Source organism: Zonotrichia albicollis, chromosome 5 (genome assembly GCF_047830755.1).
Source record: "Zonotrichia albicollis isolate bZonAlb1 chromosome 5, bZonAlb1.hap1, whole genome shotgun sequence".
Lineage (NCBI taxonomy): Eukaryota > Metazoa > Chordata > Aves > Passeriformes > Passerellidae > Zonotrichia > Zonotrichia albicollis.
This window is the reverse complement of record NC_133823.1, coordinates 62,392,112-62,404,359: the sequence shown is the minus strand read 5'-3', so window position 1 is coordinate 62,404,359 and position 12,248 is coordinate 62,392,112. Positions and strand designations below refer to the sequence as shown.

At 34.1% G+C, this 12,248-nt stretch overlaps 1 protein-coding gene across 1 annotated transcript in view; it reads left to right on the top strand.

The window, feature by feature from the left end:
• The window catches only part of ARAP2 (ArfGAP with RhoGAP domain, ankyrin repeat and PH domain 2), a 124,606-nt gene that overhangs the window by 64,238 nt on the left and 48,120 nt on the right, over positions 1-12,248 (top strand). The window contains exons 16-20 of the mRNA XM_074541838.1: positions 446-580; positions 4,163-4,307; positions 6,551-6,653; positions 7,298-7,496; positions 9,465-9,528. Of these exons, the coding sequence (XP_074397939.1) occupies positions 446-580; positions 4,163-4,307; positions 6,551-6,653; positions 7,298-7,496; positions 9,465-9,528 (646 nt within the window). The remainder of the gene's footprint in view (positions 1-445; positions 581-4,162; positions 4,308-6,550; positions 6,654-7,297; positions 7,497-9,464; positions 9,529-12,248) is intronic.

Below are 12,248 nucleotides of genomic sequence, written 5' to 3'. Positions count from 1 at the left end.
TTCTCCAGCCAAGGTAGCACCATCATGTTCTTATCTTTAGGGGAGGGGAGACAGTGTGTGTTGATGATGATTCCCAGAATTGTCTGTCTGCTGCCGGAGTTGCTGGTAAACTCTATATAATCCCTCAAGAGAAGCAATCTCCTTCTGTTGAAGTATGTTACACAAGGGATGAAAATCAAAGTTCAGAACATCAGGAAACAGTATTTTATATTACCTTGGCAAGCAGTGGATGACAATGGCGACATTGTAACAACTTTGAACCAGGTTTTTTTATGAATCTGTTTTCTAATTATAAAAATAAAACCAGGAAGTTTTATCAGTGTTGTAGTAAAGATGCTGCAGATCAACTGCATATTTGCAGACATGCATTTAGACATGTGGAAAAATGGCTTTAACTGACATAAATGAAGACCTGTATGGTTTTTACTCCTTTGTCTTTGAGCAGATTTCCCAAACTGTGATCCTTGTTGTGAAAGTGGCTTCTCTGAAGATTCTTCACATTCCACCTTTCTTTGTGAATTCTTGTACCAAGTTTCTTCTAATGCGGCTAAGCTTCCTTCAGAGAAGAAATTAAAAGAAGGTATTTAACTTTCAATTTATGTATTTGAATAACACATGAATATGTATGATTTGGATTAATTTTATTCTTTTTAACTTCTTGCACTACTTTTTTTGAGATTAAATGTCTTTGATAAGAAATGTCCTCTTTTGATTCAGTAGACCTCTTTCAGATAAAGAAAATACTGTTTGTCTTGATCTCTTCTTTCAGAAGTTGACAGAGGAAGAAAACTGAAGTTCTGAAAAATTGTTCAGTAAACACAGTAATTGATAAATAAGAAACAAACAGAAACACTTCTTGCTTTAATTATATTTAGATTAGTGCCAAGAATTAATTTTCATCTAAAATGATTCTATTACTGGAGTCATTTACAAGTAGCACTGAATTTTTAGTAGGGTGTTTCTCAAGCTCACGAATTTACAAAATCTTCCAAGTGGAAATGAGCATCTACAATGACTCTATGACAACTTGAGCTTTGTGGGAGGGATAATGCATGTATATCACAGTAGATATACACGGCCCCCTGTGCATATCAGTCTACTGTTTTTCTTTTTTTTTCTGAGAGGAGGTGTTATCAGATAATTTTTCCCTTTTCTTCCCATTTGTCTTCCTATATTTTTCTTCCATCTAAACAAATAAGATAGATTTTTAAAATCTGTTGTGATTTATTATTGAATTTATTGCTTCTAAAATCCGTACACGCCATCCTGTGCTGGTGTATACGCATTTTTGTATGATTGTGTCCATTTTCTCGTTCCATATGCCTTTAATATTATTAATGGATATTAAAAGTATGCTAAAGCTTATAACTCCTGTTTAAATATGCTTTTGAAGAATCTGTATGTTAACGTGGCTCCAAATTCGTGAAAGCATTGGGTGATGACTGTTCTAATGCCTGATCACAGGCCTGTCCTAGCAACTTTGCAATTCTTAACAAACAGGCCTGTTTTGACAGAGGACTGCTGCTGGATAGGACTTTATCTGGGATTGCTCTGAAATTGCATGGAGCTTATTTGGGAAACAATGTAATAACTGAAAAGCTCATTGCTACTTGCTCCAAGTTCAAGCCTGATCTTCTGTGCTGTGGATATCTGTATATATTCATAAAGAAGTTTATTAAAAAAATCCAGAAGTCAGTGCTTAGCCAAGTGGAGAGCAGATACAAGGCAATCTCTTCTGACACAATGCCATATTAGAGGTGGCATATTTCTAAATACCTGTATAGATTGAAGATTTGGCTGAAAGTGCTCACAGAATGGCTTCTTGTAGCATTTTGGGGGGGAGATGTACTGCGACTGAGTATTGTTAGTAGGATTGCTTAAAATTTATAAGGAAAGCCCCCAGACAAGAAATTTTGACTGTCTTCCATTCAAGTCTTTAGTGGACAGAAATGAAGCTGCTTTGAAAGTTTGTAGTCTGTTACTTACCATTGCACTTACTACTTGAGGGAGCATACAATAAATGCAAAGGAACCAGATTTCTCTGAGGTCAGGTTTTGTTCTCTGAAATTGTGATTGTGTCTTGAAGATGGTAGATGTTCTACTGTTTGCTTTTTTGGGCATGGGCATTTGTTTGCTTTGTTTTTGTATTGCTGTTCAATTACCCATGGGTTTGTCAGGACTGGTATTTCTGGGATGGGCTCTTTACAGATACATAGGAGATAGTTTCCCTGACCATTTGTTCAACGAGACACAAGGGAGGGAGATGTAATGACATACTTTAAAAAACAAAAAAACCCTGCAACTTTGAATGAGAAACTGCTCTTACCTTAGGGCTCTAATCTATCTCTGCCATGTTTAAAAAGCAGTATGACATAAGTACTTCTTGCTACTCAAAATGCAAAATATATAATCTTTCTTTTTCTCTTCTTTCACTACATCCAGAACTGTTTCTTAATCTCACTAACATGAAGTAATACTCATATTGCAAATTATTGTGAATAAGTGGACATACTATTTTTCATTCTCTTTAGGAAGAAATTTGAGGGTTAGAGTAGTAATATGGGGGACAAATTTTCAGTTCTTTCCTCTGCCTGTAGATATTCAAATAAGGTCATGTTACCTGAAAAATCTCACCTAACTATCTAGTTGTAGAGAAGAGAACTCCTGCTGAAGCAGTTCTGACTTGCCATGAATTAATTGAGGCCTCTGCAGGCCATAGGGGAGCACCATTTTCTCCCAGCATTTAGACAAATTTGGGGCCTTTTTTTTTTTTTTTTGTTACTGCTGTGTGTGGATAGGGCTCCAAATCAGAATTCTGGGAAGCTGTTTAATCATTAGAATTAAGTTCTTCTTCAGTGTTAGGAATCTCTGAGGCAGGTGACAGTCTTGTCTTCAGCATCAAGGGCTGAAAATTTAAGTGCTTTCTTGTCACAGAAAACTGTTGCCCCTTTGTAGACTTGGCCCTAATGGTAAAGGGACACTGAAGAAATCATTCTTGTGATGCAATAAAGCAATAAATTCAAGTGCTGTGAATTAACCAAGGTTTTGTCCCAGCCAGGTGGAACACCTGGAAATACAGCCTCGTTTTTCATTATGTGTGTCTCAGTACAGGAGAGAGCCAACTCTTTGTGTACTTCTCATTACAGCAGCGTCAGTGTTTTCAGCAGGGGTGCGTGCATTTTGAGGAGAGTTATTGTTAATTAACAGCTGTTGATATCAGCGGGAGGAGAGCTCAAATGTTGGTGCTATTCTGATGGAGTGGATCAAAAAGTGAAGCTTAGAGGTTTAGGGGCTCAAGTTTGATTTTTGCTTTTGTTTCTAGTGTGTAAAAGGTTTTATGGATCCCTTTAAAAAGCTTTGATATTCCAAAATTGTCCTTGAGAGTTTAATAGTTTAATGAATATTGAAGTAGTGAGCTGTTTTGCAGAATAGGTTTTGGAAGATGAGGGGGGAAAAGCCAGGGGACAAAAAACCCTGAACATTCAAAACCTTAAAATTTGGTGCTCAGCTCTCATAAACGAATACATTACCAAGCCATTTATCTTATGGTTATTTTAGTACTTAACATTTGTATTTAGACAGAATATAGATAGCACTAGGTAGCAAATAGCATGATATAAACAAATATTAACAAATAGTACAAAATATTTATAAAACTTATATAAACCATATAGAAAACAACAGAAAAAGCATGAAATATCAGATAACATAGTTAATATTTTCAGATTACAACTGGGTTTTGTTGTTTGATTTTTCTGGGTTTTTTTTGCCTGATCTGTTTTACCAAATTCTCAGAAATACTTTGCCAGCTGTATAGGAATTTTTAGACAGTGGAAAATAAGAAAAGTATTTTCTTTTATGATCTACTTCTCTGCAGCAGTGGAAACAGATGGGCCTCAGATTTTGTTCTAAGAAATAGACATAAGCTAGAATGAATTTATGACTATTTTTCAGTAGCAAATAGACATTACTATGTTATGTCATGTGTTGTATTCATATTTGAGGACATAAGAGGAAGTAAACATTTAGTTGTAATTAAATATACCAAATAATTCAGTGAAGTTGCTCTGCAGACTTTTTTCTCCATCTTGTATTTACCTATTAAAAAAAAAAAAACTTAATGAAGAAAATCTGACCTTTCTATTTTTTTTTTTAATCACAGATTGCAACAAAAGATGGTGCACTTTGGAAAGTGGCTTTCTGAGCTACTATGAAAATGATAAAACTACCACTCCTAATGGTATGATTGACGTCAATGAAGTTATCTGTCTTGTAGTACACAAGTCAGACTTCTTTTTAAATAGAGGGTAAGCTCCTGAATTCATATCTCAGTAAACAAACTGTTCATTTTTTCCTGAATTTTGAGTCGGCAATTTCGAAAAAAAGCTGTTTTTTTCTGACTTCAAGAAATTAGTGCTATGTCATATTTAGGGAATTTTTATAGTGATAGAATGAAAATATTAGGGTAATTTAAAACGGCAGCTTAAATTAGATGCATATGTTTCTTTTTAAATTTGTAATGAATATTCTCAATGCTTGAAAGGTTACATGATGATAAATTGAACAATTAATACTCATTTTTCTTTCTGGTATTGACCTCTGCTTCAAGCCAAAATTCTCGCTTTGCTTCTTCCTTGTAATGCAGCAGACTAGAGCTCTCCACAATGCTTCTGGATTTGGTCACAGAGGCATTGGTTTTTGAAATCTCTTCTTAGTTCTGTAGCTGAGGACAGCAGTGGAACTGATGAACATTTTTAACTGGAAGAAACCAGCTTTTCTTTCTTTTTTATTTTGGGGGTTGGGGTGGGGAAGGTCCTGTTTTTTCTTTTATAACTCTCTCACATCCCACTTGTTCATGAAAAACATCACATAGGGAGTGACCTAAATCTGATTACAGTGATACTCAATTTCTTTAGGGCAACATTTTTGTTTAAAATATGCTTTGTATTTGTCTAACAGATTTCATAACACTTTGTTTTTGCATCTGTGTGTATGCACCTAAAAAAAAAAAAAAACTTTCTATAGTATAATACTGCAGTGCTGTTAGTTACAAAACAAAATTGTCTGCAAAGAAGGCATAGTGTATTCAGGAAGCTCCTGAAAAAGATAATGGGAATAAAGGACGTAGACTGCTACAGGGGAGAGAGATCCTGAAACATGGTGATGTCTCAATATGCCATCAAATACAGAGAAGTGACCTTCACTATTCTGCAGTAGCTCTGTGGCACCCAGACAAAAGAAAAAAAAATCACTTTTTTCTTCTGTGTTCAAATCTAACCTATTGTTTATTGCATTTCCAGATGGTTCAATTTTAGGTTAATAACTAAATTAAAAAACATGTTGGCTGAATACTTCACTGTTTGGAAATAACTAAGTTCCTGTTGTGCTTTACTTGTGATTGAGGAGTTTTATGAGAAACTTTACTTAGATTTGACATTTCATGTAGTGAAACAGCGGGTCCTTAAAAATGCCTATTCTGTTAGTCAGAACTAAGTGTTTATATAATTTTCCAAGTGGCTATTGAAAATTATAGTAATGACTCATGCTCAGTTCTCCACATTTAGACAAATCTCAGTCTTCAGCATTGAAAGGAAAAAACATACTCCATCTATTTGGCATCTTACAAGAGGTCACAGGCAAAATCATACTATAAATTGCTGAACCATACTTTTTGAGTTAAAGAGTGACTGACCCAAAATTCAGCACCATATTTACTTTCCAAATTCCACACCAATTTAAACTGATTTGCGTTTTCTTCTTATTTGTCCATTAAAAGTTGAATAAACAGGGTTCATCTGCTGAAATAGTGGTATAATTTTTAAAAGGAAAGATACCCAAGAAGCTCCCTTAAGGAAACTTTTAAGAGTTTCTTTAGCTACAGCAACTTCAAAGTATTCCTACTCTTGGTGATGGCAGGGATACACAGTGACCATGCATTTCACCCCAGCAGGTTCAGGCTGCCTGACAGGAAAAGCCTCCTCAGTTAAAAGGGCAGGTGAAGGGCAGGAACAGGTTGGTGACAAGGATAATAATCTCCATCCTTGGCTGTTTTCAAGGCTTCTCATTGTGCTAATCCCTCTTTGAGCACGAGATGAGATCAAATGACATCTAAAAGTCCCTATGAAACAACATTTCAACTTGTTTACAACTTCCCGTTCAACTGGTTGTTCAGCTTATATTAAACATACAAAAATATCTTTTGAATGCATCACAAAAATGTGCTTGATCAAATAACATGAGCTTGCGAAAGCAAAAAATTCCCTATGCATTTTTAATGACTATATGTAAACATTTTTATGCATTTTGGAATTATTCAAAAAATTGTTACACCATAGTCTTTAAACCTGCATTATTGACCTGCAAAGTACTTTGATCCTGATGTATTGTGAAGTGCTTTATTATTAGCTGCTTGTAATATTGGAGGAGAAATGCAGATGGGTTCCATTCCATATGTATGAAAGAATGAAAAAATAGTGAAATAAATTGACACTAGTATGTCTGCTCTTTTGGAGACTAAATACAACTGTGTTTCTTCTCTTACTTCCTTTAGGGACATCTTTACATTTGAAATACACTTACTGTCAGAGCGTGTTTTTCTGTTTGGAGCTGAAACTGCACATTCACAAAGAAAATGGACTTCAGCAATAGCTAAGGTAATACTGATAATTATCTTTTTCAGTTAGGCCAGGAGCCTTTGCACAAATAATAAAGTGCCATTGTTAGCTTAAAACCTTTGAGAAGCCATTATTGATGAATACTGATCTCTCCTGCATGTAAAGGTTTCTTGTGCAGCAGGAAGAAATAACTTTTGTGATTTAATGTTTGAAACAAGGTAATAAGATGTGAAAGGAATTGAAGCAGCATTTAAATGCCGACCTTAAGAATATATTAAACGTGCTCTAATATAAAGACATATACTGTATGAGTATATTTCAGCTAAGTTTTTTATGGTTGCAGTTCTATTAAATTTATTTGCTGAAATGAAATTCATAAGGCAATACCATATTTTATACTGTTCCAAATGTTAATAATCACATTACTAATTAAATCAATGGTAGTTTAAAAGCAAACATGTTTGAATTGTAGAGCATGAATGGAAAAAATGTTAAACTTGATTTTGCATTTGAAATTTAGTGTACCTATGGGCATATGAGTGTGGGTTTTACATCTCAGAGTTTGAGGTTTTTTTTACTGTGACCTTAATCCTGGAGTCCTGTAGATTTGCAATATTTTGATTTTGTTTTTTAGGGGCAGAGGGTTTTTTTCTTCATCTGACTCACCCCATTTTCTTTGGTAGCATTTTGTTCCCCCGGTGGCAGAATCATTGTTAGAGCGGGACTGTGACCTTATCGGGCAGCTGTACTACAAAGATTGCCACAGTCTGGATCAGTGGAGAAAAGGCTGGTTTGCTATAGAGAAGTCGAGCCTTTATTTTTGTCTTGAAATGGAGGATGCTGAAGAAGATTCCATATATCTAAGGAGGTTGCAAGAACTAAGTAAGAACATCTAGTATTCAGAAAGTGTTCTGTGGGATTAATTCACTGTTAAGGACATTTCTATTACATTTCAAAGTAATAAATATTGGGAAGCTCAGTAACTATTCCTTCACATGAGTCAGATGTTCTTCCAACTCTTATCTAAATATGGGGTTGGTTAATTTCTGTCTTGGGGTTTTTTTTTCTACTCTTTGGCACATGCCAGAGAAATTTTTCACAGCTTTAAAATGAATGATGACAGTTTTCGTTCCGGTTGCAGCAGTACCTTTCTTACAAGAGTACAGAATTGAATAATAATATATAACCTTTTGGGATTATTGTCTCATATTTTTGACAGGGCAGAAATACTCACTGCAGAACACATTCTTGAGATGATTGACAGGTCTAGTTTTAAAATACTCAAACATACTGGAAAATTATAATTCTCTTGGAAAACTACTTCACAGACTAATAGACTTTTTTCCAATACTAAAAATATTATTTGCTCAATATCATGATGTGATGAGATAAGAATGTTTGTATACATGGTCTTCTATGACCAATTTTATATAATCATTTGTAGTTATGCTCTGAATCCTCTTTTAAGCATATCTGCCCTACTTGTTTTTATATTGCACAAGGCAATATGTTACATAGAAAAATACATATAATTTGGGGTTTCTAATAAAGCAGCATAGAGAAGATAGTTTAGCTCTTTATTGATGATACTCTTTATGAATGCTGACAGATTGTGGACTGTTTTGCAGGAACTTGCCTAAATGCCATTGGGTTTTCCACTGTTTATTTACTGCCACCTTATATTTGGTGTAAATAACACCATGAAGGTGGTTTTTAATCAGCAATGTTTTTATGCCTCTAGGTGTCTTTCAACTTGTGAATACTTTTGATCCTAATTCAGAATTAAAAGATTAGGCATAAGGAGAACTGTTCCTGATATTTTTTTTGATGATGCAACTGTAATTGCCTCTGCCAGAATCATAAGAGCGTGCAAAATCTGTGTATATTATATCTCATGTATAAAAATGAAAGACTTTTGACTTGCAGTTGAGAATTTGTTTCCCTTGGGGTTTTTAATATTAGTTGTATTTCTAGGAAATATTATATATCCATACTCTTTTCTTTGATTTCTGCTCTCTCCAGAATATATCTGCCCCACTGTTAATACTGATAATACTGATTTGTGAAATGAAACTTGAAAACTAATGAATCATTTTTGGAAGTATAGTGACTTATGTTCTTGCTATTTGACTCAGTAAATATAGATGAAGCTAGAGTCTGTGTGACACAAAAACATCATATAACATGCAATGTGTTTATTGGTTTTAATTGGTATTTAGGACTTTACTCTCTCTGGGAATTAGTTCAAATAAGGTGTGCATTACATATGACACGCACTTTGAGAAATTAAGTTTTCAGAATTTCAAATTAGTAAGCAGGTTACATTTAATTAACTGGTTTTAGTATAGTGCACAGTATAGTTTTTAAGCAGTGCAACTGAAAGCTATCCAGATGTATTTGATGTGTTATGTACAATGTGAGTGTTTTACAGGGTGCTTTTTTTAGCAGGGATAACATAAGGCATAAAGAAGGGTAGAAATGATCTTCAAGTTGATGAATTCCAAAATCCAGCTTACTTCTGAATCATTATGTCTTCTACAACTTGTATTTGCAAGTTGAGTACAATAAAACACTGTAGCATATTTTCACATTAAAAAGTATGTTTAAACTTTCTTGATAATGTTTTGTGTTAGTTTTTCTTTTAAATGTAAATGTGGTGTGGTATTTTGTGGCGTTTTGTTACTATTAGCAGCAGCATTCTTTGTTTGCAAAGTTTAGGAATTCCATGCTCCTTTTGCCACTGGAGATCATTTTGAAAAAAGGTCTGTCTGTATGTGCATGCATGTATGTGTTTGTCTATAAATATGTGTCTGTGAAGGTCATATGAATGTCTATGTGTTCTGTTTTCAGCAACCAGCAGTGTGATGCAAAATGGAGAGAGAATAGATGTCCTGCTACTCGTTGAAAAAGGAAGGTAAAGTTCCGATCTGAAAAAATATTTAATCCGTTTTTATAGTGATATCTTAGAATTATTGTTGATAAGTTCTGGAGTTTTTTCACTTAGGGTTGCTAGTAAGAGAGTAAATTTGCAGAGTTTTTAAAGGAGGGAAGATCTTTGTGCATTAATTACATTTTATGTCTGTCACAAAATGTTAACAAGCACTACTTAATTAAAAACTGTTTTCCCACTGAGAAAATTATTCCCAGATTAGTCTGCCAATAATGATTTCTTCAAAAGGATCTAACTCTTTTTACCTTGTAAAAAAGGAGTACCTCTTCGGAGCTTTTACTGTAAACTACTTGATTTTTTTAATCATCCTTATGTCTCAGAATTCTGTATCTCAAGCTGCCTGGATCAGGTTTGAGAGGATATGAATGGGTCCTCTGGTTAATCTTATTGTAATATCTGATCTGTTAACAATATACTGTCTAGGAGAAAGCATACTTACAAAGCAAACACGATCCATATCTGCTTCCAAGGAGGTAATATTTGGCAGAAATGACTGTGTCATATTTATAGTGATAGAGGAGGTTGGAACTTGAGGTGAGGTATTTATTTCTGCCTCAAATATGTGTACAAATTGTGGAAGGTAATTCTTATTTTTTAGTAGCTTGAGGCTTTTTTAATTTCCATGATAGGTTATTGGGCAGGAGTCTGTCTTAAGTGGTGCAGTTTTTATACAGGCTTTTGAACAGCCAATAATAGGTTGATAAATGGAGGGTGTTTCTTTCTTTGGCAAACAAAAAAACTTCATAGATACCTTTGACATCTATTCAGAGTTGGAATAGCTTGTCAGAAATGCATTGTAACTTGCGTGTTAGAATTTTAACTCTTTCTAGGATATGGTATAAGTTTCAGAACTGAGTAGGGGTACGCAGGTTAGAAGGCAACACTTTTTCTTGGTTTTTGGGGGAGTTCTGTTTTGAGTTGGGGTTTTGTTTGCTTGTTTGTTGATTTGATTTGTTTTGGTTTGTGTTTGTTTGGTTTTTTTTTCAAAAAAGCATATTGAAAGATGCAGCGTTAACTAAGCTGTATACACCAAACAGGGAACCTGAGGTATCCTAGTCAAGGTGCAGTCTAAAGATGGATATAAACCATGCATATAATTTCATAGGTATTAATGGTGAGCTAAACTTAGCTCCAAGTCAGAGCTTATTATTTATTTCATTAGATTATTTCCTTCAAGTGAGCGTAGGTTTTCCCTGAACTACTCTAGTAGTTTAAGGGAAATTCTGGACTATTTGAAAATAATTTCAACAGGGACACTGGCTGATTTAAGGTGGACATGAATATATTTAATTTTTCTTCACTGAAGTCTGCCCTAAAAATTTAAATGCACATTATCTTCACATTATCTTAAACATTGAAAGCTATATGGGTGTATAGGCTATGGTGATTGTTTTTTAGGATATTGCTTCAAAACTATCCAAGTGTGCAGTGCAGTTGTATGAGATGGCATCTTAAAGTGATAAGCAATTTAATGGGTGTGTGGAAGATGATTAAATATAAAATCACCTTTGTCTTTAGACTCAATTACTGTAAACGGAAATAAGGCTGCTAATCCTCTTTGTGCTCCTTCAAGCTCTAGATAAATTAATATCCTTGAGATGTCATCAGCATCAGCTAAATGAAATGTCTGTAGATTTTCCTATTCTGTCTGTTATTTTGTATCAGTGCTCGTAAAATGTCACCTTTGGCACGGATTGATCGCTTGGAAGAGATTCTGTGTAGCTGATGACTTTCTTGTTAATTTGTTAGTCACTTAAATGCAGGATAAATTATAAAATAAATAAAGAGTAGTATTGAAAGAATTAAGTTAAACAAGTAAGATTTTTCTGGAATCAGGAAAAGCTTAGGAGAAAAAAACAACCCAACAACCATAAACCAAACCAAAAAAGCCACCATCCTTTGCATAAAAAAATAAATGTGATGAATTTCTTAAAGTGTCTTGTTAAATTTTACTAGAAAATTTTATGAAAATTCCTTGAGGTATTTTTCTACTGACTTTCCATTTCTTACAAATACTTATGCCCTTTGTTTCAAGTCTCAATCTTTGGACTCATTAATTAGGGAAAGTCACACATTTACATGTATTATATCTTTCTGTTTCACACCTTTTCTTTTAATTACTGTAGGTAAAAGAATTACTTCAGTTGTTAGAAATGGACTTCTCACTTAGGAATGATTGCATATGCAAGTAAAAATTTTCAAAAATTATGAAAACTTCAAGTCTTATTGCTAAAATTATTACCATGTAATAAATCTAGGAATTCTTGATTCTTAAAAAGATATTAAATTTGGGATAAAAAAAAATGTAACATTAATCTGATACATATCTACTCAGAAGAAGAATTTACAATTAATTTTGGGACATAACATACATAGTACTTTAGAGCTTGTATAAAATACAAGAATTCAGAGACAATACTACCAAAAAAGGCATGTGAGAGTTTCCCAAAATATCTTAGATATTAATACAATCCACTCTGCCTTTTATTTTTTTTGCTGCCTCTTCCTTTATGCTGCTTTCTGCTTGGCACCCTGCTGTTCAATTATTCTCTGTATGGCATGTTCAGCTGATGATGTCTATCAGCTCAGAAATGAGAGGTGGCAATCATACCAGGTAATAGCATATCATCAGAGGCTGAACCACACTAAAAGATTTCTGAAACCACAAGACTGCTTCTCTTTTG